The sequence below is a fragment of the Parus major genome, chromosome 18, assembly GCF_001522545.3.
Source record: "Parus major isolate Abel chromosome 18, Parus_major1.1, whole genome shotgun sequence".
Lineage (NCBI taxonomy): Eukaryota > Metazoa > Chordata > Aves > Passeriformes > Paridae > Parus > Parus major.
In genome coordinates this window covers 10,006,196-10,030,704 of record NC_031786.1, presented here as the reverse complement: position 1 = coordinate 10,030,704, position 24,509 = coordinate 10,006,196, and the positions used below count along the sequence as shown (strand labels likewise).

Here is a 24,509-nt window from a genome sequence, read left to right as displayed (position 1 = left end):
TGCCCACATGGGAGGCCAAGCTGGAGACCACGAGGCTGCCAGAGGAGCACCCAAGGGGCTCCTTCCTCTCACCAGGCCCCATCAATTTGTTCTCTCACCTCTCTGGGGGTAGGGGCTTCCTGTGAGCCCTGGGGTGCAGCAGCCACTGCCCAAGTCCCCACCTGCCTGGAGCTCTGGTCAGAGCACAGAGCTCAGCCTGGGAACCCATCACGAGATGGCCAGGAGAAAGGAGAACTCACTCACCCTTCCTTTCCCCTGGGCAGCCAAGGCAGAAACATTCCCCTCCCCAGCCAGAGACCTGCTGGGAGCAGGGCAGGAGCAGGGGCAGTACCTGGGCAGGGTGGTCAAAGAGCCACTGGTCCCTCGGCTTGTCCTCGTACGCCGCCACAGCCGCGCTCATCTCATCCCTCACCGTGGCTCTCATTGTGTCCAGCAGGCGACTCAGCCACACCTCGACCTGCAGGAGGGGTTAAATCCCAGGATTTAACTCCTGCTGCTCCTCCTCAGCAGTGAGGGATGGCAGGGATTGGGACAAGCAGCTCAGTGCTCTCAAACTAGCCCCAGGCCTCCTCCAAACCACAGCACTCAGCCATTTCTGCTCCTGCAGCATCAGCATCTCCTCCCAGACACCAAGGGGGGATTTTGTGGAGATCCAGCTATAGGAGGAACCAAACTGAACTCCACTGAGGAGCAATTCAGCTCAGCGTGTTCCAGCTCCAGGCCATGACAGTCACCCGTGGGACTGGAGCACAATCTGCCAGCAGCAAGAGAACGCTGGGAACACAATTCCTGCTGAATTTAGTATTTCACAGGCAAAGTCCTCACTGAGAGGAGGGTTGAAAAGCCAAGTGCCATCACTGGGGAGCTCAGAGCTGGTATTACCTACTTCAGCTACCTGAAATAGTCCATAGAGAAAAGTGCAGCTACAGGGACAGAAAAGCTGAGCACTATTTGATTCTTAAATTTTGTACTTCTACACATCCTATGAAATAAGGAAGACTGGGAAAACAGGGGGAAAACCCTTTTCTTTCCAAAGATATCTGTGGATATAAATGGACTAATTTAATCTGTTTTCAGTCTGCACCCCCTTCCAGCTGGGAGGGTAAGAGTAACCTTCAAAATGTCTTTAATTAAAAAAAAAAATAAATTAAATTAATTAAATTAATTAAAACTTTAATTAAAGTTAAAAAGCCCAGTAAAGGCCACAGCCCTTCCTCACACCATGGGCTGTGGGGACCCATCCAGAGCAGGACTAGAGCTGTGCTGTAAGCAAAGATTAAGTTCCACACCACCTCTTCCAGCTTCTCTCCCAGAGGCTGTGCAGTGAAACTCTGCAAGGGCTCGGCCAGGTTTGCCCAGGGGGTGTGGGAGCAGTTGGGACAGACAAGGTCTCCCCTCTCACCTGCCCACTGCAGTCACAGGGTTCACTAAACTGGACATATTCCTCCTCTCTGCTGTACATTCCCAGGCCAACCTTGGTGCTCTTCTGCTCAGAGTCCACCTGGAATTTCAGCTTGGCCAAGTTGTCAAAGAGTTTACAGAGGTGATGCTGCACCTGCAAAAGGGATTGTGTAAACAAAGGGATTGTGTAAATAAAACAGGCAGAGCAGAGAGCAGCAAAGGTGTGACAGCCAGAATCCTGCTCACAAAGTGTGACTTGGACATCTTGGCAGCACCACATCTTCTCACTCACAGCCAGGATGCTGCCAACATGAGCTTCTTGCTGTCCTTCTCAGTATTTCCACTTACTTGTACTCATTTAGAACACAGGTAGGGCCTAGTAAATCCTGAGATCTCCCAGGCAGGGTGAAAAAACAGAAACCATCCAAACACTGCATGACCCCCGAGTCCCAATTCCCCTGCACGTAGTGCTGCTCCACCCTGCTCCCCCTTGTCCTGGTCTCAGCACTGGGCAGTTTTCCTCACTGGGAAACTTTATGGTTTTTTACATCCTAGAAATCAATTCTGTGCCAAAGAAAAGCCCTGAATTTTTCTCCATGGAGAAGCCAGATCTTTATTTCTGCCTGAGACCCAGACAAAACCCCCATCTCAACCAGGGACTGCAGCTCCTCCCGAGGAGCAGCTCCAACCTCTGGGACAGGGACAGAACCCCAGCCTGGAGCTGTGCAAGGGAGGGTCAGGTTGGATTTTAGGGAAAGGTTCTCCCCCAGAGGTGCTGGCACTGCCCAGGCTCCCCAGGGAATGGGCACCAGGCTACCAGAGCTCCAGGAGAGCTTGGACAGCACTCTCAGGGTGGGGTTGTTGGGCCAGGAACTGGATCTGATGATCTTGGTGGGTCCCCTCCAGCTCCTATGGATCCTGTAATCCATAAGATCATGGCTTGTCTGTCCAGTTCTCACTCTGTGTCCCACAGAGGATTCACCCCCTGCTCAAGAGCTGTCCCACAGGTGGCCACAGCCCATCGGTTCCTTCCCTGGCCAAATCCCAGGAGGTGCCAAGTGGATCAAGGAGCAATGGACACTCAGCTTCCCCACCAGGACAAGCACACATCCCTCCCAGTCTTACATAAACCACGGAATCCTGTTTTACCCCTGCAGGTGGGCAGGCTCAGCAATGCCCACTGCCCACTCCCAGCCCCTCTGCAGGGCCTTGGCTGCGCTCCAGCACTCGATACAATTCTGCCACCAGAGCCTGGAATGCACCTGAATCAGCACCAGCTCAATATCCAGTTCAAGTGGATAATATCATTGTCTATTTAATCCTCCTTTAGGAATTATCAGGCTTTGAAACTACAGTGGAAAGGCTGAGAGCGTATCCGTGTATGATCCTGCCTGACATTTACTTTGATTTTACTGCAAATAGTTTTGAATAACAGAAAGCACCAGGAATTTCTCCTTACTCCGTGGAGCATTTCAACACAGCAGCTTTTCTCTGCTTCCTGTGTTTTCTCTCTCTCTCTCCATTTTAAGCATCAATCAGCTGTGTGTTTATGACACTCTGTGGGCTGAAATCACCCAGCAGCAGCAAACAGATCCAAGCAGAGTTAAAGGGTAGCAGCAACAAGAGCATTTCCAAGCCAGCCCCATTCACGTGCTGACACAAACACTGCAAAAAAACCTTAAGGAGGCTGGGATTGCTCACTACTAAAAGGTGGAATAAGGAATTGATTCCTTACCCAACAGCCTCCATTTGCTGTGAACAGGTTGATTTGGTTTGCACAGCAACCTTAGGGTTAGTGATGCCTCCCAGAGCAGGCTGGTCAGGGGCTGAGGTTTCCTGACAGCAGCTCCTCCTGGAAAAGCAGCTGCAGGACTGAATCCTCTGAACTCTGCCCACGGGGGACAGAGGGTTCTGATCCCTGGGAATGGGGGGAAAGGGACTGTGAAGCCATTTCTTAAAACAGGAGGGTTTCTGCCAGCTCCTCCTCAGGGTGAGCCAGCAGTCCTGCCCAGCCAGGAGGAGGAATGGTTTATCTGGGGGGATTCTCCACACCTGGAATTCAGACCCCATCCCAGAAATCCAGTGCAGGGTCTGACACCACCTGGCCCTGTCCACCAGCTGCTCACCTCCTGCAGGCTGTGCTCCTCCCTGCCCTGCCATCAGGGCATCCCAAAGGCTCTGCAGGGGGAAGGAAGAGGCACTTACTGGAAATTGCCTCTTCTGCCTAAAAAACCAACCCTCTACAAGCCACCAGTGCTCAACACTCCCACACTGGAACAACCAGGCTGGGGTTCTTTGTTTGGTGGCACCCCAGGCTGGGATCCAAGGTCAGCAACAAGTTCTGGGTGAGATCCAGAAAGTCAAGTGCAACCTGACTGTATCCCAGCAGAAACAAAGCCACTGTTTTTATGGCACAAAACCCATGGAGGTGCTGCCACAAGCATCACCAGAGTTAGATCAGAACACAGCCAGGGCAAGGTTGCCTGTCGGCGAAGACAGATGGAGATCAGCTGTGAAGGAGTTGTTAATCCACGTAGGCTGGGAGAAAATCACTCCAGAAAGGACACCAGGGAGAGTCCCAGGTCAACATCTTCCCCTGTGACACTCCTGGCAGCTGGAAAATGCAAAGGTGGTGCAGTACAAGCCTTACCAGATGAGGGTTGGTGCCGTTGGAAAGAATATCCAGTAAATCTGCAGAAGAAATGAAGTAAAATCTGGGAAAGGCCAACCTTTTCATGTCCAAATATTCAGCCAAAGCCTTCTCACACAGAGACAACCTGGGGGGACAAAGCAGAGCCCAGGACAGGTGGGTAAATACCCTGCCATGCTTTGTGCTGCCCCTTGGCTTTTCTGGCAGTTTCTCCCCACCACGGGGAAATGCCAGGCTCGAGCTGAGCCTGCTCCTTCCCACAGCCCTGAATAGATCCACAAAGCACAAGGGAACTCACAGCTCTCTCTCTACTCCAGGGGTCAAACACCCAAGAGTCGGGCAGCCTGATAAAAAAGCAGAAGCACAAGTGGAAGAAGAGGTTGGAAAGGTTTGCAGTCTGACCCACTGCTTCAGACAAACTCATCACTGCCACAGGTGGTGGCATCCACTGGGATGAACATTTCCAGAACTGCTTTTATTCTAATGAGCCACATTTTAAAGTCTGATTCCAACTAACTCAGCTTTTTGTGTTTGCAAAGCATGAAAGGAAAGTTGTTTGCTCCGATCTAAAATGAATCTTGCAGTGTTCACATGCTAAACTGCTGCTGAGCTTACAAAGTTCCTAAATAACATTCTCTGTGAGGAACATTGGCCTTGTTCGATTGAAAATAAAATCAAATCTTTATTTGAAATGGAGAGCTGCTACTGACACAACAGCCTAGCATGGACTTTGAAGTGTTTTTCAGGCAGATTTGTATGTTAAGTGAGAAGTGTCTCCATCTCAGGTCTGTCTCAGAGAGCTGTGGTATTCCTCTTGTCAAGGGTACACAGGGGTAATTTTGTAAATTAAATGGGCTCAGCTCTGCTGCAAACATCACAGAAGGGTTTGGGTTGTGGGGGGGACTTTAAATTCCACCCAGAGCCACCCCAGCCATGGCAGGGACACCTTCCTCTGTCCCAGGAGCTCCCAGCCCTGTCCAGCCTGGCCTTGGGCACTGCCAGGGATCCAGGGGCAGCCCCAGCAGCTCTGGACACCCTGTGCCAGGGCCTCACCAACCTCACAGATACAAAAAAAAACTTGAGAAAGATCAGCAAAGCTGGAGATTTGTGACTGCAGAGGAAGCAGAGCCTCAGAAAAAGCCTTGGAGCAGAGGTTCAACCAATTCTTATGGCTGATTCCAGTCTCTGACATAATCCTGGGACTGATGCTCTACCTACCTCCTCTGGATGTCCTCCAGCTGTTGGGACAGACCTGGTTTATTGGTGGCTTCAACCACGTTTGGGGTTTTCTGAACTTCATAGGCCAGTTCTTTAAAATCCACATCAATGCCTTCAAAACGTTTGGAGTCCTACAAAGGAACACAAAGCAAAGCTCCAGCGTTGTGCTGAGAGACCCCATCCTCTGGGGGCTGTCTTTGGGGTGAGGGGAGATTCCTCCCTGGCCAGGGAGAGGCATGTTCCTCCTCAGCACGGCTGTGAGCCTGGAATGAGCCTGGGAGCTGGGCTGGAGCACCCTGAGGAGGTCCCCAGAGCAGGAGCAGGAGAAGAGCTGCTCTCCCCCAGCACCAGGGTGGAAGGACAGGGAGGGAAAGCTGCCAAAGCTGCTGGGCCAGCTCTGTTAGGTGATTTTCAGTGTCTGAGTAATGATCTCAGTCCTCTCCCCTCTGAAGGAAGGCAGCAGCTCCCACTCAGCACCCAGGAGCTCTGTGTTTGCCATGCAGTGCTGCAAAGGAGACTTTCAGCCCCTCAGCACTGCTCAAGCACAGCCTGGGGTACAAAAACATCCTGGGGGAACAACCCCAGCACGGAGGGAGCCTCCAGAGAAACGGGGCAGCAGGAGGACAGCCCTGCTTTGGGGAATTTGGCACTATAAATAACCCCACTAAATAATGGAGTCTCTTTTTCAATACTTTCCAGACTGGACATACAGGATTTGTGTGCTCATACCTGGGGCAGCTGTGCCCTGATGTCCTCTGAGCCTATGAAAATGCTCTCCAGGTGAGACCACGTGCGCTGCACCTCGAACCAGAGGGAGATGACGGAGTCAGCGGTGGAGAGCTTCCTCTGCCAGGCAGACACCTCCTCCAGGAAGAAAGCAATGTATTTGGATGACATTAAATTCTGCAGCTGCACCTGGTTGTCTTCTAGAGTTTCAATGAGCTCCTCATCTGACTTCAGCAGGGGGATGTTGGTGCGGGGGTGAGGCTCATACTGAAACTCCCTGGAGCTCCAAGTCACCCTCAGCTCCCTCAGCACCTTCTCCGTGCTCATTTCTCGCACTGCTTTGTCCACAATGCCGTGGACCTCCCCCTCAAATTCGTGCAGGTTGAGCTTGAGGAGGTCAGCCAGGGTGGTGTCCGAGTCCATCACAAACCTCACGCCCGTCACCTGCATCAGCTGGTTCCAGTGCCTTTCCCTGATGGCAGGGTTTTGAAGCTCTGCCACAGCCTTCAGGGCTGTCAGCATGTTCTTCACCTTGCTGTCCAGCCTGCTGAAAGCGTCCCACGCCCTCATTTCCTTATCCAAGTTCCGAATCTCTCTGGCAAACTTTTTGCACTCCAGGTCCATGTTCTCCACATTGATATCCACCCACTTGGTGGTCTGCCAGTCATGGAGGCTGGTGTTCACCAGGGAGATCATGTCCCAGAGCTCTTTGAGAAGACACAGCTCCTTCCTGCACTGCTTCAGTTGTTTGTACTCTGGCACCATGACTTCAAACAGACCAGCTGATTCATAAATTGAGGTCATGGCTGACTCCATCTGTTTAATCTCCATGTGCTTTGCATCCAGCAGTTGATAAGGCTTTTCGGTGTCAAACCTAGAAATAAACATTTATTCTCCGTAAGTGAAATTGTAATGACTTCTGAAGAGCCCATAAAACAAACAGTGCCTCTGAGAGCCACGGGAGAGATGGAAGGTCTGTGCTACACCCTGATGGCTGAGCCACGTGGCACTGCTGACACCACCCAAAGCCAGCCTCTTCCCAGGGCCACACCACCACAGGCACAGTGGGCTGTGAGCAGGGAGGAGCTCTGTAGATCTCCAGGTGATGCCTTAAGATTTATATTTTTTCTGTTTTTCAGATCCTGCACTGCATTAGTGCATAACTCTGAACTCCATGTAAAGTGTCAGCTACTGTCTTCACATTTTGGGCAGACAAAACAATCCCTCTGGGCCTGAGATCCAAGGACACACCACAGGGCCCCGAAAAGTGAATTGGGGAGGAGCAAACAGGGGGAATGTGACCTCATTACCTGAAGCTGGAATTAGAGAATTAACCCCTGATTACAAATTGACCAATTTCTGTATTTCTGCCTCAAAAACTTGTGACCACTGTCCATAGTCACAAGTCCATGGTCCTCCTCTGGGAGGCTTTGAGTGCCCACGGTGTATTTGTTGAAGGCCTTTAATAAACACCCACTTTAGCTCTGTCTAGCCTCTGTTCTAGGCAGCCACCCCAAGGCACCAGAGGGCTGAGGTTTTTCTCTCCAGGTTTGTGTGATGCTGGAAGATGTGCACCTGAAGGGAGCCTCCCTCCCGAAGCGCTCGCGGAGCCGCAGCTGCTGGGTGTCGAAGCTGGCACAGCTCTGGCGCAGCGCTGTCACCTCGCTGGCCTGCAGAGGGGCCACCTGCTGCTTCACGGCCTCAGCCAGCTTCTTCACCTGGCTCCACTTCTCCGGCAGCTCCTGCGGACACAAAGGCACTGCTGGGGGGCAGGGTTGGCTCTGCAGGGTGAGATCTGCTCCTGGATAACCACAGAGCGGGAAACACGACAGATCCAGGGGCTAAAACTGCAAGGGAGGTTGCTTGGGATGGCCCCAGTCATGCCTGGGGAGGTTTAGACTGGATATGAGGGAAAGATTCCCAGGAAGGATTGTAAAGCACCAGGACAGGCTGCCCAGGGCAGTGGTGGAGTCACCATCCCTGGAAGTGTTAAAAACCCCAGTGAATGTGGCACCTGGGGACACGGTTTAGTGGTGATCATGGTGGTGCTGGGTGGATGGTGAGATTTTATCATCTTAAAGGTTTTTTCCAACCTCGACAATTCCATGATTGCCAAGGGCTCTGCTGCCCCCAGGTTCCCTCTCCCCCTTGTGCTGTGCAAGCCCACAGGAAAGACTTTGGGTTTCTCTCCATCCCAGCCCACACTCTTGAGGAGATCAATGGAGAGCCACCATGGAAAGAAGGGAAATAGCTGCAGGCAGCTCTGAGGCAGCAGAGATGGCCAGGGCAGGGCCAGCCCCTCCTGAGAGGTCTCCTGCTGGCATTTTTCATTACAGCCCCAGCAGAAATCACTAACAGGACCACACTCAGAGCTGCTTCCTTCTTTTCCTACCAATCTCCAGCCCATCCATCTCCACAGCCACAGAGGGAGAGGAGCCTAGAGGAACTTCTGCTTTTCCCACTCCACACAGGAGGGAATGAATCATTCACACACAAGTGTTGCTGCCACTCGCCAGAAAGAACAAATCTTTTGCTGTCTCCTGCATCTGGATGGCTGCTCCACACCCTCATTTCTTCTGTCAGGAAAGGAAATCAGGTATTTGAAGGTATTTGCACAAGCAGGCACACACCAGCAGCTCCCAGGCAGGCAGATTTAGTGGAGCTGGGTTCCCCACAGGACTGGGCTTTATGGTGGATGAAGGCACTGCTGGCAGGGCTTGTCTCTGTCCCCCAACACTGGCTGGGCACCTCACCTTCATCTCATGGTCCCTTTTGAGGAAATGAAAGGAATTCCCTAAAAACTGACTCATGAGAGCCAGTTGTGGAAAGATGCCAAAATATTTTCATAACCTGCTCCCAGGGATGTCCTCTGGGTAAAGCACATCTGGTGGTCTTGACCCAGAGGAGGACTGAAGTCCTGTGAGAAGACAGCTCCTCTGACAATGTTATCCTTCCCATCTCCATAGCTGCCAAGAACCAGCTTATTTAAAAATAATTATAATTCAACCTAATTAACAGATGGATTTGAAAATGCATTAATTTTTTTTTCAAGAGTAATGGCTGGGAGTTGGAGCAGGCAATTCCACGTTTTTCACACATAACAAAAGGCTTAATCTCTGATTTAAAAGAAAAAAATCTCAATATAACTCAAAAATTCAGAGCTATTAAGGCACATCCTGCAACAGCAAAACACTGCCCACTGAGGCCCTCTAATGACAGAGAGCAGGGCTTTGAATATCCTGGGATGTTCCTCCACTCCTGTTCCTGGGCAAACCGTCCACCACAAGCCCTCACCCACCTCCAGCTGCTGGTGGACTTCCTCGGGCAGCTGCTGCTCGTAGGCCCTCAGCAGCTCAATGGTTTCCTTCAGGGGCTCAAACATGGCATCAGTGGCACTGTGACGTTCCTTCACAGCCAGCAGGTGACCCATGACCTCCACCAAGCCACCATAGTCACCTTTCTCCACCTTTCTGCTCAAACCTTTCTCGGCAGTTCGGATGAACTCGTCCAGCTCAGCCAAGCTGTAGAGCACAAAGCAGGGAAGGAAGCACAGGATGAGGGCAGTTCCTCTGGAACAACTATCCAGCCTCAGAACTGGAATTGCTGTTCAAAGGTATCCCTGGACACAGCTTCCTTCAAGGGACAAAAAGACAGGCTGGGACACCTCGAGTTGGGGACACAGTACCTGAACAGAGACAGGGAGCTCAGGAGGGCTCTGGAGGGGTGTCTGAGAGGACAGATTTTACTGGGAGAGTTCCCAGAGCAGCTGGGGCTGCCCCTGGATCCCTGGAAGTGTCCAAGGTCAGGTTGGACAGGGCTTGGAGCAGCCTGGGCCAGGGGAAGGTGTCCCTGCCATGGCAGGGGTGGCACTGGGTGGGCCAGTGCCCATCTAAGATCCCTTCCAACCCAACCCATTCTGGGATTCTGTGACAGTTTTCAGCCCATCTCTTCCACTAGAAGAATCCAAACTGCCCAGGTGAACCTGCCACATCTCAAACCTGTAACAAACAGGGACTGTCCTTCTTGCACTGCCTCTCTGCACAGGGCAGCTCCCTCCTGCAGGCAATGCAAATTCACAGCAGTTTAGAAAAGCAACTGGACATTTGTGGGAGGAAAAATCAATCCCTCCAGGACTTAATCAAGATCCCTGTCTCTCAAAGCCCTTGAGCCATAAGCCACCACAGAGGAGAAGGGTTTTTGGGGTACGTTTCCTCACCTGCTTATCCTGTTCTTAACCTCAGCAGCTACTGGGCACTTTCAGCAGAGGAACAATGGGCACCTGGGCCTCAAAACACTTTTTAAGTGCCTGCTTAAATTCTCTGGATGCTGCTGAGCCTAAAAGTATCCTTAAATACTTCACCTAATAAAGACTAAGCTGCCGAGTCAGGGACTCTCAATAACAGCTCCTAAATGCTGGTTCTCTGCCACACAAAACCTCTTTGCAAAGAAATTATCAGACAGATTTATGGTGCTGAAAAGCACACAGAAGATCACATCACCACCCCACAAGCCACCTCCTCTTCAGATGTCTGTGAGCACTCCTCTGGGAGCATCCACAGCCTAAGACACCTTTCTGTTGTGACTGAGTTGCGACCAATAAATCTCCCAAGGCATTGTCCTGCACAGATCTGAGCATCTCTTCAGAGCTAGGAACACGTGTTAATGTGAAAGTTGGAGCCCAAACTGCTCCTTTTTGTAGCCTGAAGACACCTCCCCATGACTGCTCATGCCAGGCTGCTGGATCATGGGCTTTCAGAAACCTCATAACATCACTGCAGGTTTACTGATGGGCACCATCAAAGCCAGGAGAGCAAGCCCAGAGCCCTGGCAGAGATGGGATGGTTTGGCTCAGGAGGAGTGGGCAAACATGCCTTGTCTAACACCCTACATCAGGGCTTGGGCTCAGGGATGTCAGGGGGACCGAGTGACCTCACTGTCCCTCTGGGGACCGAGTGACCTCACTGTCCCTCTGGGGACTGAGTGACCTCACTGTCCCCAGGGGGACCCAGTGACCTCACTGTCCCCAGGGGGACCGAGTGACCTCACTGTCCCCAGAGGGACCAAGTGACCTCACTGTCCCCAGAGGGACCAAGTGACCTCATTGTCCCCAGAGGGACCGAGTGACCTCACTGTCCCCAGCTCACACACAAGCAGGGACCAGGGCACAGAATCCACAGCGATGGGATGGAGCTGCTGTGGAACACGGGCCCTTCTCTTGCTCCTGTCTAACTCTGGAGGGTGTCACAGCTCCGAGGCTGCCAGAGATCCAGGAGCATCTGGATCAATGCTCCCAGGGAGGGATTGTTGGGGTGTCTGTGCAGGGCCAGGAGCTGGACTGGACATTGCTCGTGGATCCCTTCCAACCCAGGGTACTCCATGATTCTCTAACTGACCTGGCCATCCATGTGGAATGATCCAGGCCAGCCAAGACAAGAGGAATCCCGGCACAGCCCTGGGAGCAGAGGCAGGAGCGGCTCTCACCTGCGTGTGACGTGGTCCAGGAGGTGCTGCTTGAACACCAAGCTCCACCTTTTAATCTCATTGAGCAAGGCTGCCTTGAAGGGCCGTGCATCGAGCCTCAGCCAGCCCTGGAAGGAGCAGACGGGCTGCATGCCAGCCACCTCCTCGTAGAGCCGCTCGTACGAGTCGATCTGCTCCCTGAACCGCTGCAGCTCCGGCGGCGCCGCGGGGACCCCGGCCTCGCCGTGGGCCTCCAGGTGGGCGGGCGTGAGGACGCGGCCGTGGAGCAGGAGCTGGCGGCACAGCTCCCTCCTGTCCTCGCCGTACAGCTGCGAGTAGCGCTCCAGCCCCGCGCCATGCTCGCGACACGCGGCCACCGCGCCCTGAGCGCGGCCCAGCAGCTCCTGGCGCGCCGCAGACAGGTCAGGCATGTCCTCCAGGTCAGCCTGGGGGGACAGGGGAGAAAAGGTCAGGGGAGAGGGGAAAATGGGAGACGGGAAGATGGGAGAGAACCCATCTGCTTCCAGGCCAGGGAAAAAGGAGAGAAGGGAGAAAGGAGATGGAGAAAATGAGAGAAGGGAGAAAAAAGAGAGGGAGACAGACAGAAGAGAGAGGGAGACAGAAGAGGGAGGGAGACAGAAGAGAGAGGGAGACAGAAGAGGGGAGAACAGAGAGATGTGGAGCACGTGGCACCTCCTCACTGCCACCCGGGCTGGGGAAGCCCCACAGCACAGACCTGGTAGTGGCAGAAGCCGCTGTGCGTGGCCAGCCGTGGCACCAGCGAGGAGATGTGGTAGATGCCCTGTAGAAGACTTTCCACCTTGTCACAGAAGCCATCATTGGCACCAGGGTCCAAGGGAGGGTGAAACACCAAATCTGGGATCACCAAATCCAGCTGCACCTCAAACAGGGGAGTGAGCCCTGCCTTGGGATCTGGTAGGGAAGAACAGAGATGACAGGATCTTTTCCAAGGAGTCTTGAGCCACCACTAACATCCTATTACAAGATGCCACATGCCCTGCAGGGACAGCAGGAGGGTGTGGTGGCAGACTCACGCTCACTGGTGTCTGCACAACCCATGGAGGGGTTGGCAAACCAGCTGTGCAGTGGTACCCACCAAAGACAGTGGGGAACAGATGAGACACAAGTGACTTAAGGACCAGAAAACAGCCTGAGGAGGAAAGGCTTGAAGAGACCAGGCTCTTCAGCTCATGCAGAGGGAGTCCTGAGAGCTGAACAATGCCAGCATGGAAGTGCTTGCAGAGAAAAACAACAGAAACCAAGAGTCTCTTTAATTTAGTGGTGAAAGGCATAGAGAAAAAAAACTAAACAGTAACCAGAAACTGAAGCCAGATGCAAATGTGACAACATATGCAAGTTTTTAACAAGATGGTGAAGAACTGCATGAGATTCTCCAGCTCATTGTGCCTCCACATCCAGAAGGGAAGCGTTCCTGGAGATGTGCTTTAGCTGCACACAAGCTGCTCTCAGCAGAGCAAGAGGGGCTGGGCTGGTGACTCCTGAACCCAGCTCACCTCTGCCCAGGACTAATGCTCAGGGACTGAGGAGTTTATTTTGTGCCTCTCAGAAGCAGAACTGGCTCTTGAGACTCTCCACAGAGGAAGGATGGTGCCACCCTGTTGCTTTGGGCATGGAGGGTGGGAGGTGCCTGTTGGAGAAAGCCTCAATTGTCTCTTTCCATTAACCCTTGCAAACAGGGCACAGCCACCTCCATCCTTCCCCTGAGCCATCCAGTGACCAGTGGTGGAGTCACCCTCCCCTCCTGCAGGCTCCAGTGCCAGAGGAAAGCCAGGAAGACAAGAACAACCCCTGAGCATGAGGGAGCACAACCAGAGATGTTCCCTTGGGGGTGCTGAGCAGTCACTGGGGACAGGGACCAGGCGTCACCTGTGTTCTCCAGGAGGTACTTGAGTGAGCACTCAATGGCAGTGAAGAATCCATCCAGGACTATCTCATCCACATAATCCAAATACACCTTCCAGGCATCAGATGCTGGCTCTGCAAGTAGGAGGCTCTGGTTTTCCTGGAAGACAAAGAAGATGCCTTCACCCACAGCAGGGCTGAGTCTGTCCTAAAGAGAGCTGCCCACGCCCAAGGGCTGATGCTGGGCAGCTCAGGAGTATCAGCCTTGTGGAGGTGGATCTTCCTGCTGGGGCATGGCCACCATCTGCTCCTGTCCAGGGCTGCTTGGTCTCCAGGAGCACTTCAAGGTGAAAATGGAGAGCAGAAGGGCCTTAGAAGGTCTTCCATGTGTTTTCCTCCCTCTTCTCTGAGGCCACAGGACTTGGGGCTGCTTTGCACCCCTGGGGCAGGGAGAACTGGGGGTCTCAGAGGCCCATCCTGATGAACCCATCTGGTTCTCTTCAGAGTCCAAGGCCAGACAGTGACCCTTAGGAGAGGGCTGTCCTCTACCCCATCTCCTTCCAGGCCAGGGGCTGTCCCTGACCTGCACAACACTTGGCTCCAGGCAGGTGAGGAGCAGAGCTTTGGGCCTTCTCCTGGCCCCCAGAGGACTCTGAGCTATGGCAAAACTGCTGGGAATCACCAAGGTTTGGGACAATAGTCTTTTCCCTGTCACTCAACTTCTCCCTGAGTGCTCAGCATCACCTCCTGCTCCACAGAGGGACCTCAAGCCTGAAACCGAAGGCTGAGCCCCAGCCGCTGTTCTCGGGTGAACACCTCAGAGGGGATTTTTCCTTGGAGCAGGATCCCAAACCCGGTGCACCACTCCCCTCTAGTGGCTCTGCAGCAGCCAGGGTTGGAGCCAAACCCTTCCCTGGGCTGCAGCTGCTGCCAGTCCTGCCCCACAGCCCCATTCCAGATCAGCCCTCAGGGACAGCATCAATTAACACCGGGTCAGCTTTTCAAATGGGTTCAGGGAGTTCATTTCAGGTGAAGGAGCTCTGGACATTTTCAGGGAGCCACCCATCCCTGCAGGTGCCCCCTGACCTTCACCAGGGAGTGGATCCTCTGCCCAGCCTCCCTGACGAGGCTGTAGCGCCGTTCCAGGCGCTCCTGGCACTCCTCCAGGCTCAGCACTGACTCCTTTTTGGGATCCCTCCTCTCAAATATGGGCGACTGCCACAAGTGCACGATGCTCTGGATCTCCTCAACGTTGTCCTTGGCTTTCTGCAGCCTCTGCTCCAGGTCACAGACATCGCCCATCACCCCAGAGAGGTGATCCCAGACACCTGGGGAAAATGAGATGATTGATCACTTATTTTCAGAGCTGCTGGGCCAAACTCTGGTGTTCTCTCCTTCAGAACTTTTCCCTCTCTCCTTCTCCTGCTCTTCTTCATTTTCCCCCTCTCCTTCTCCTGTTCTCTTTCATTTTCCCTGTGGCCTCACATATTTCTCACTCATCATTAAGGTAAGAGATTCCCCACCTCGAGCAGCAGAGCCTCCTCTACCTCTCTCCCACCCCAAGCCACAGCAGGGACTGCCAGAGCCTGGGCTAAACCTGAGGGGAGCAAGATTCTGTCCACAGCCCCAGTGGCTGAAGGGAAAGTGGAAAGGAGCTGCTCCTCATCTCCCCAGTGCTGGATGTGCCAGAGAGTTCCCATTTTCCTGCTGGGAGCAGGGAGCAGAGCCTGGGCACTGGGGAACATGAGGAGACCCAGGTGTCACACGGAGCCAGCTCACCCTCTGTCTTCCAGGTCAGTGTTTCCTCTGCCTCTCTCAGCTTCGAGTCGATGTCCTGCAGCCTCCCCTGCAGCAGAGGATATTCCACCTCCAGCACCGTTCTCAGGACCTTGTTGTACGTGTTCCCCATCAGCTCCAGGCTGGCCACCAGCTGCTGGAAGGATTCCTTGCAGGAATAGATCTCGGCTGCTGCGGGGGGGATGGCTCCTGCCCCGCTGCCCCTCAGGTAGCTCACCTCCCTCAGCACCGACACCAGCTGGGGAAGGAAGGCACAGAGCTCAGCACAGCACAGTCCTCCCAGCTCCTGATGTTCCCTCCCATCCATTCAGAGCCTCACAGGGGGTTCCTGCTGGTTTGTTCCCAAAGCAGCAAGCTGGAAAGGGCCTGGACAGCTCCTGGCACCTGTTTCCCATTGATCTCTGGCTCTGGATTTCTTCCCAGCTCTGTGAAATACCAACCAGCCTCTAAAAGCCACCATCAACTGTGTCCTCTCAGCCATCCCCACCCATGTGCATCCCCTCTCAGATGAAGACTGAGCCACACCACAAGTCTCAGCACTACCACTCCTGCAAGAGCATTCATGATCAAAGTACCCTATCATTATCAAAGTGAAAGATAAACTGGCTCCAGTTCTCTTGGTCTGCTGGGTTGATTGGCATAAAAAATAATTTAAAAAATAGTACCATGGCCTCAAACCCACCAACTCAACTCCTTCTGGTGCCACCTTCCATGGAGGATTTCTGGAATCACAAAACAAACCTTCCCTGGGATTTCTACCCCCTTTCAGAAGCTCAGGTTTCAGGTACACACAACATGAATGTCCCATCACTCCCCACACCAGTGTCAGCCCTGGTCTGGACATGCTGGCACCAGTTACACATCTGGCTCCTGGGACACTTCCTGCCACTGGCTTCAACCAGAATTTGCTCTGCTCAAAGTGTAATCCTGGTATTTAAGCAGAGCAAATCTATGGTAGATCCTCATTACCCCCATGGGAGGGGTTCCACAGACCCTGTACCAACCCCACCAGGTGTCCCCCACAGCTTGGGGACATGTCCTGGGGGGCAGGAGAGCCCAGCCCTTACCTGGGGATCAAAATTGACCGAGATCAGCTTGGTCTGTGGATCTCGCCGGATGAGAGGCTGAGTGAGGTTGTACTGGGATTCTTCTGAGACTGTCTGGGACCAGTCTAAATACAGCTTTTCCTGATACCTGCCAGGAAAGAGAAACAGGCACCACGTAGTTAGCAGGCCAGAGAGTGCAGCTGTAACTGAGTGGAAGCCAAGTCCACTCTGGGGACTGAGGAATGCGAAGGAACGTTCAAAACCCATCCATGCCACCTCCACAAACAACAGTGCTTCCAAAACAAACACCCAAAACACAGTGGCAGTGTCAAGTCAGGAGGGCAAAGCTCTCTCTCAAGTACCAGTTTTCATTTTTAATTCATTAAATTATTATTTTTTTTTAATTCCCATTTGGAGATGGATTTCCCAAAGCATTTAGCCTAACGTGGTAGATCAGCAGCTGGGGGCTTCCAAAGGTCTAAGCAGGACAGGACAGGTGCCTAAAGCCACAGGGATGCTGGGGTGGCTGAAGCTGACCTCACTTGTCTGAGTGAGACCACGGCACCCCTGGGATGGGAGCACACAGGGCAGAGCAGAGGTGTGGACAGTCCCAGCCCCAGAGTCTGTTCTGAGTCACTCTGTGTGCTCTGGGAAATGGCACCCAGGAAACAGCACCTCCAGGGGCTCACCCCACACCATCTGTGGGGCTGCTCCTCTCTGGAAGGCTGTGTTTAATTTAATTTTATTTTTTAAATTTTTATTAAATTTATTAAATTTTATTTAATTAAATTTAATTAATTTTTATTAATTTTATTAAATTTTAAAAATTTTATTATACTGTATTATATGTATAATAATATAATGCAATATATATTTCTATATTATCAATATTTTTATATATAATAGATAAATTATATATATTATATATAACATAATATAACACAACACAATATAACATATATATATAACACATATATATATCTATATAACACATATATATATTTCTATATAACATATATAACATATATATAATATCTACAGATAATATTATTATTGTTCTGGTGATGGGAACAGGGCTCCCTGCACAGGTCTCCCATCCACCCTGCAGCATCCAGGCTCTCAGCTGCCTTTGCTGTGGGTGGGGAGCAGGGCCCTGCAGGGCTCTCCTCCCTGGGGAAGGGGTTTCTCCCAGGGAACAGCCCAGGGCAGCCAGGTGTAACAACAAACACTGAGATGCCAAGTCCTGGGCAGCGACTGCCAGCCCAAACTGTGGAATATCCACATTACAGCCCCTGCAGGCACAGCCACTGAAGGGACAGGGGAGGAACAGAGACACCTCCCAGCCCAGGCTTCCCCCCAGAGCAGCTCCTGCAGCCCACAGCAGAGATGTGATGGTTCTGATGCTGCTGCTGGGCTGATTCTCCATGGAAGCCATCCCAGCGACAGGCTCACTCCTCCTGTCCCAGCAGGACATTCCCTTGGCTCACAAAGGGACATTCCCAAGCCCTGGGCTGTTCTTGGAGGTGGCTTGGGGTGGGGGATGTTCCCTCAGCCCTGTGTCAGCCCCCTGTACCTGTCGAGCAGCTGGATCATTTCTTCATATTTCTGCAGCACCCTCCTTCCACGGGCAGAGTCCAAGTTCCTGGAGCACAGCACACAGGGGTCACCTTTGGTCCTGGGGGCTGAGCTCTGCATTCACCCCTTCCCAAGGTCCCCCCACAGCCTGCAGGCACAGGCTGCTTGCATTTCACCCCAAATCCCCTCCTGCACAAAGCCCCTGTGCTCTCTCTCGGGTGTTTCCATGCTGTAAAATGGGGAGCAGCAGCTGGGATGGGAGAAAGGCCCAGGGCTGCTGGAAAGATCTGTTACCAAACATCACTTTGAAACATTTTACACTTTTCTGTCACAGTTGTGCTGCACTAGATGCAGGTCAGAGCTGTGTGAATTACTCTTTATATAATGTATAGAAAAAATATATATAAAATGTATGCAGTAACATATATTACATAGATCATATAAATAATACATATCTGTATTAACACATATTTTCATTTTTCCTTTTCAATCTTTTCTCCCTCTCAAGCTTCACATGGGAAAGAGCCTCACACCACCCTGCTGAAGGACTTGTCCTTAGCTGCTCTAAACAGAGGGGTAAAATCAATGCTAAATGCAGGGTCGATGAAACTTCCAGCCCTGGGCTGTTTTCTTGATCCTGGGTGATTGTTCCTTTGTTTAATGCTGAGAAAGTTACGATACCCGAGAGCTGGGCTGCCCCCAAGGAGGTCCTGGAGACCCTGCTGAGAGGAATTACAGTGGGAAAGGTTGAAATACCTCTTTTAATTGCAGCCTAGGGCTATGTTAAAAGCTGAGGAGCCTATCTACTGCCCCACTGTGCCTCTCAATCACTTCGAAACCAATCCAGCTAAAGTGCTCCTTTAAAAAACAAAGGTGGCAGAGAAGTGAATGGCCCCAGGGCACCCACTTCTCACCTCTCCACTGAGAACTGCTCCAGCTGCAGCCACTGGGCAGCACTCAGCACAGAAAGAACATCTAAAGGCTGGCTAGAGATTTCTAGACGGTCACAAAGCAATTTATCTGGACACTCACAGCCCTGGGATGTGCCTGAAGTGCTCCAGGGGCCGCTGGATCCGAGCCCGCAGCTCCTGCGCCCAGCCCAGCGCTCCGGCCACGGGAGGGACGTTCTTGTGCAGGGGGGGAAAGCCTGGCAGGGCACAGGGGAACAGCATTTCATCAGCCCTGCAGCCCCAGAGACACCCAGAGCAGCTCAGCTCCACACACCTGCCCTGCTTCCCAGGCTTCTTCCCTGAAATCCAACCTCTGTCACACCACGGAGGTCTGGGACCTACAGATCCCCCTGCCCCTCTGCACTGGGGATAAGGGCTCAGAGGAGGAGCCTGGCATGTCCTGGCAGCTGATTGGGGTGAATTCCCTGCTGCCCGCAGACTCTGAGGAAGAGATTTCTGGCTGGGAGCTGGTTGTGACCATCCCACAGAGAAACAATCCCCAAAGTCACAGCAAATGCTGGACTCGTCCTCCATCCGTGTCCCCATTCCCTCTGCTCCCTCTGGTCCCAGCAGTGCTGCCTCTCCAGAGCCTGTCTGGTTCCAGAACAGTCTGGTTCCAGAGGCTGCTGCTCAAGAAGACACACTAATCCTCAGAATCTGACAGGAGTTTTCCTGTTCCCTTCTGTGCCAGCCTTCCCAGGAAATAATAAACCTGGAGAAGGCTGAGCAAACCCCAAATTCCCACCTCCCCCTTGCATTTACAGCATTACGAGGGAAAAGCTCAGCGTGTGCCTTCAATCCCAGCCACACCTCACACATGCACATTTAAAACAAAGATATTGGCACTGCTCTAATGCCAAGAGCAGAGACACTCACTTCCCTTTCCACTAGGAACTACAGAAGCTGAAAAGCTTTGCAATTTGGCAAGTTCTGCTTTCCTCAGCAAAAGCAAATTATTTCCCCCCCTAAATTAGTCAAAACCCAGATTCCTGTAAAATCACTTTTCCTCCTCAGAGGGCACCCACCGAGCTGCAGCCCTGCCTGGGTGTGCCTGGTGTAGGTGAGCCTGGCCTGCTCCAGGGCAGTGCTGAACATGCTGAGGAGGACAGGGACCTTGTCAGCAGCCACTGCAGCCATCGCAGGGCGCTCCAGAAGGTTCCGGAACATGGCCAGCAGCTGGAAGGAGCAGGGAAAGAAATGGGGAAAAGTCACAGTCCTGCACAAAGTCCCACTGGGATTTTCCTCACTGGTGCAGGTGCTTCATCTTCCTCAGCAACCCAAAGGTCTGCACTGATGGACACTTTGTCAAAGGGAAGGTTTTCCCCCTCTCCTTCCCAAGTAGTTCCTGCCTTTCCTGGAATCATTAAGGTTTGAAAAGAGCTCCAAGATCACCTTTGAGTGAATCCCACCACTAAAGCTATCACAAAGAATGTCTTTGTTACAGAAATGCTCAGGCTTTCTCTGTGGGTGAACCATATTCCAGCTGTCATTCCTCAAGTGCTTCAAATTTGCTATTTAAAAAAAAAACCCACAACAGCTCAAAGATAAATACTATCACTTAGAGTTTTCTATAATTATACTGATTTTTTTTCAGAAAGTACCATTTATTTCTGCAGGATGGATTCACTGGTAAACAAAGCTGTCTCATTTCTAGAAAACCTCCATTTTCAGAGCTGAAATTCATGCATGTATTAACAAATTGATATTAACAATGATCACCTGGTTTTAACAGCAGTTTTCACCAGGAAATCAGAGAGTCTCAGATTGGTTTGGGTTGGAAGGGACCTTAAAGTCCAGCTCATTTCACCTCCTGCCATGGGCAGGGACACCTTCCATTAGACCTGGGTGCTCCAAGCCCTGTCCAGCCTGGCCTTGGAGCCCAGAGCAGCCCTTCCTCCAGCTGCCAGGGGGCCCAGTGAAACCCCTGCCATCCAAAAGCCTGATCTGAGTCATTTCTTTGGCTGCTCTTCCCCAAACTGAGCAAAGGGCTCTTGTGTTTGTGTCAGGAGTGAAGAGCAGGAACACCCCCAGCTCCAGAGCTCAGAGGGACCTGCAGGCCTGAGCATCCCTCCCCAGCAGTGTCCCACTGTCCATCCCACGTGCCTGCAGCTCCAGCACTGCCTGGCCTCTCTGTGGGGCTCGCAGGGAGGGAAGGAGGGACAGACAAACCTTGAAGATGTGCTCCATGTCCGGGGCATCGCTGAAGGCCCGGCTGAACACAGTGCCCAGCCGACGGTCAATGTCCTCCACCTTCTGCTGGAAGTCCAAGGCATCCTGCACAAACTCCTGTGGGAAGGGGAACAGCAAGTCCAGAGCTGTGAGAAGGCACTGGGGAGGTGCCCAAATACCCAGAGCTATTTCCTCTTCTCATTCACCAGGAATTAATGCACTCCTCTGGCCACCCTCCAGAGTCAAGGACACTTCTGTCCCATCCCATGGCCCTCCAGGATGAACCCACAGTCCAAGAAGTTCTGGGGGCAGACAGGTTATTTCCACACTCTTTTACTCTGAAGACCACACCACCACCCCCCCAAAAACCCACAGGAGCACTCGCTGAACCAGCAAGGTGTTATGTTTAAGCTGTGCCAGGGAAACTTTAGGTTAGACATCAGGAAGAAATTCTTCACTGAAGGAGTGGTGGGGCACTGGAATCATCTGCCCAGGGAGGTGCTGGAGTCACCATCCCTGGATGTGTTTGGAAACAGACTGGATGTGGCACTCAGGGCTGTGGTTTAGTTGATGGGGAGGTGTTGGGTCACAGGTTGGACTCTGGGATCTGAAAGGTCTTTTCCAGCCTGGTTCATTGTGTGAGTCTGAGATATGGAGCTGCAAGAACTCCCAAGTGTCTGCAGAAAAGGCCAGCAGCTCCCTAGAGTGACAGATCAGATCACAGCAAAGGGAGGAAGGAGCTGGGAAGGAGGAGCCAGGGTGGATGTGCTGCTGGCATTCCCATGGGCTGCTCCCACCTACCACGTTGGCCAGGTCCAGGCAGTCGTAGGTTCGCTCTGAGAACACCTGGTAGCTCTCCTGGAACTCCTCATACATGTCCAGCACCTGCTGGCCCAGGGCCTTCCCTTTCATCCCCCCAAACTCAATCTTCTCCAGCTGTGTCAGGTCCAGGGCCGTGCTCAGGAGACCCTGCAGAGCCAGAGGAGGAACACAAGATGACGACAGCAGGTACCACAGCACATGTTTGCTCCTGGCCCAAAGGACCTCCCAGGCTCAGTGAGGGTGCTCAGGCTGGGATCAAGATGATCTTTAAGGTCCCTTCCAACCCAAACCATTCTGTGATTCTACAACTGTGAGCAGTTTTAGAATAGATGCCATCCATTGTGGTTTTCAATGCAGCTCCTTAAGGAATGAGCAGAGTTACACAGTGTGGTTAAACCAGTAAAACCTTCTGTTCTAGTGCAGAGAATGAGGGAAGGAGAAAACCAACGCAGACCTTGCCTTGGATAGGCAAAAGCAGCCTGTGGAGTGCCCACAGCTGGGAGCAGATGCCCTTTGGAGAGGTGAGGGGTTACCCCCAGGTGAGCACAGTGTTTGTGACTCAGCCTGTAACTCATGGAGCCCCAGCCATGCTGGGGACTGAGGGATGGTGGCACTGGTGACAGCCCTGCCCCCCTCATGGCACACTGAGGAGCTGTGGCAAGCAGGGACACCCAGCAGCCCCCAGCTGGGCACACCACTGGGATGTGAAGGGATGACCTGGTGAGGAATGTGGAATGTGTCCTTGCTCCTCCCCAGGCCCCCTGTCCAAGTCAGGAGATGCTGAGCTCCAGGATGTCCCCTGGAAGCCTGGGAGCTTGTCCTGGCTTATTCCCAGCCCTGCAAACCACAGCCCCATAACCCCCATCCCCTTGCCCCAACAAGAGCACGAGTCCCAGAGGACTCCTGGGTGCACTGACACAGACTCAGTGTCACAGAGCAGAAGGACACAGCAGCAAACCTGACACGTGCCCTGAGCAGGACCTGGGCAAACGAGGTCCTGGCCTGGGTGTCAGGGGGACCACAGAGCACAGAGTGGCCCCATGCCCTGACATCAGGGAGGGAAGATGCCAGCAAGGGAGTTCCTGGCTACAACACCTCACAGCTCCAGAGTCTCACCTTGACCATCTCCAGCCTCTGCAGGAAGCTGTCTAGCCTTGCAAACACCAGTCTGCTGTGGAAGTCCCACTCCCTCACTTCCTGGCCTGGCTCATAATACACGTGCAGGTTTTCCCTTCTCTCCTCAAATGCCCCTTTGAAGGTGTTCAGGATGTCAAACACTGTTTGCACCTTGCCCAGGCTCTCTTCCATCTCTCCTCTCAGAAGGTCTTCTGGACACAGGTACACCACAGCCTGGAAGAGCCAAACCACACCAGAGGTGTCACTTCTGTCACAGCAAACAGTGACTCCTTTCACTGAACACATCTCACCCTCCCTGCCACGTTCAGAACCCCTTGGGAGGGGGAATCCTTGTCCAAGGAAGGAAAGGAGAAAGAGAGAAGAGACTTTGACAAACAGAGGTGCCACAGCCACACACCTGCTGAATGAGAAGGTTGCAGATTTCCTGGAGCAGCACCACGACCCGCAGGGGCACGCTGTAGTGCTTGGAGGTGACCCAGATCCAGCACACCACGTGCAGCAGAGGGACCAGGAGAGGCTTCACCTTGCTGAACTCAACAGCCTCTATGTCCTCCAGGGGCTGCTGGAGTGGGGCCAGGTGCAGGTCAATGTCCTGAGCCTCGCTCAGAGCTGTGGGAAGAGAGGGGAGAAGGGGTGAGAGCCATCGGGCTGGGGTGGGGGGTCAGCTGGGTGCTGGCACAGAGGGGACAGCCCTGGAGGGCACAAAGGGGACAGAACTGGTGGTCACAAAGGGGACAGACAGACCCGGAGAGCACAAAGGGGACAGACAGCCCTGGAGGGCACAAAGGGGACAGCCCTGGAGGGCACAAAGGGGACAGAACTGGAGGGCACAAAGGGGACAGACAGACCCGGAGAGCACAAAGGGGACAGACAGCCCTGGAGGGCACAAAGGGGACAGACAGACCCAGAGAGCACAAAGGGGACAGACAGCCCTGGAGGTCACAAAGGGGACAGACAGCCCTGGAGGGCACAAAGGGGACAGACAGACCCAGAGAGCACAGAGGGGACAGACAGACCCGGAGGGCACAAAGGGGACAGACAGACCTGGAGAGCACAAAGCACTCACCTACATGTGCTGGGGATAAACCACCCTGATCCCTGCTCACCTACAGCTGAACCAGCACAGCAAACAACCTGACCCTGTGGTGGGGGACAGGGACTGGGCTCTGGGCACAGGCTGCGGCCACAACAACCAAGCAGTGCCAGGCAGCACCAAAAGCACAGCTCTGCACAGTCCCCAGGCTTGGCCCAAGCTCAGCTGAGCCTGGTTTTGGCTCTGGCAGCCCCATGCCCAGAGGGCAGCACAATCCCACCTGTCCTGACTGTACCAGAACAGAAATGAGGGCCTGACTGGGTGAAATTTGCTGCTTAGCTTTGTTCAGTTGTGTGCTTGGACCCTGAAGAACTACTCCAGATAATTGATAATTTAAAATTAATTAATAATTAATCCATAATAATTTATTAATTTTAAATAAATAAATTAATTTTAATATAACCAGGACATCATTATGCAGCTAAACCTGTGAAACAACATGCAGAGAATCATCATCACCATCTATTCATAGCACCATGGAATGGTTTGGGCTGAAAGGGGCCTTAAAGCTCATCTTGTTACACCTTCCCCTGTCCCAGGCTGCTCCCAGCCCTGTCCAGCCTGGCCTTGGGCACTGCCAG

General features: G+C 52.8%; 1 protein-coding gene across 1 annotated transcript in view; it reads right to left on the bottom strand.

The window, feature by feature from the left end:
• DNAH9 (dynein axonemal heavy chain 9) overlaps positions 1 to 24,509 on the bottom strand; it is a 147,403-nt gene that overhangs the window by 121,673 nt on the left and 1,221 nt on the right. The window contains exons 3-22 of the mRNA XM_033518809.1: positions 23,233 to 23,444; positions 22,815 to 23,048; positions 21,678 to 21,845; positions 20,877 to 20,993; positions 19,733 to 19,883; positions 18,790 to 18,904; positions 17,756 to 17,824; positions 16,204 to 16,330; positions 15,119 to 15,374; positions 14,426 to 14,667; positions 13,364 to 13,499; positions 12,192 to 12,388; positions 11,477 to 11,901; positions 9,294 to 9,516; positions 7,571 to 7,737; positions 5,999 to 6,869; positions 5,270 to 5,400; positions 4,052 to 4,178; positions 1,403 to 1,555; positions 332 to 457 (exon numbers count right to left, since the gene is read on the bottom strand). Of these exons, the coding sequence (XP_033374700.1) occupies positions 332 to 457; positions 1,403 to 1,555; positions 4,052 to 4,178; positions 5,270 to 5,400; positions 5,999 to 6,869; positions 7,571 to 7,737; positions 9,294 to 9,516; positions 11,477 to 11,901; positions 12,192 to 12,388; positions 13,364 to 13,499; positions 14,426 to 14,667; positions 15,119 to 15,374; positions 16,204 to 16,330; positions 17,756 to 17,824; positions 18,790 to 18,904; positions 19,733 to 19,883; positions 20,877 to 20,993; positions 21,678 to 21,845; positions 22,815 to 23,048; positions 23,233 to 23,444 (4,247 nt within the window). The remainder of the gene's footprint in view (positions 1 to 331; positions 458 to 1,402; positions 1,556 to 4,051; positions 4,179 to 5,269; positions 5,401 to 5,998; positions 6,870 to 7,570; positions 7,738 to 9,293; positions 9,517 to 11,476; positions 11,902 to 12,191; positions 12,389 to 13,363; positions 13,500 to 14,425; positions 14,668 to 15,118; positions 15,375 to 16,203; positions 16,331 to 17,755; positions 17,825 to 18,789; positions 18,905 to 19,732; positions 19,884 to 20,876; positions 20,994 to 21,677; positions 21,846 to 22,814; positions 23,049 to 23,232; positions 23,445 to 24,509) is intronic.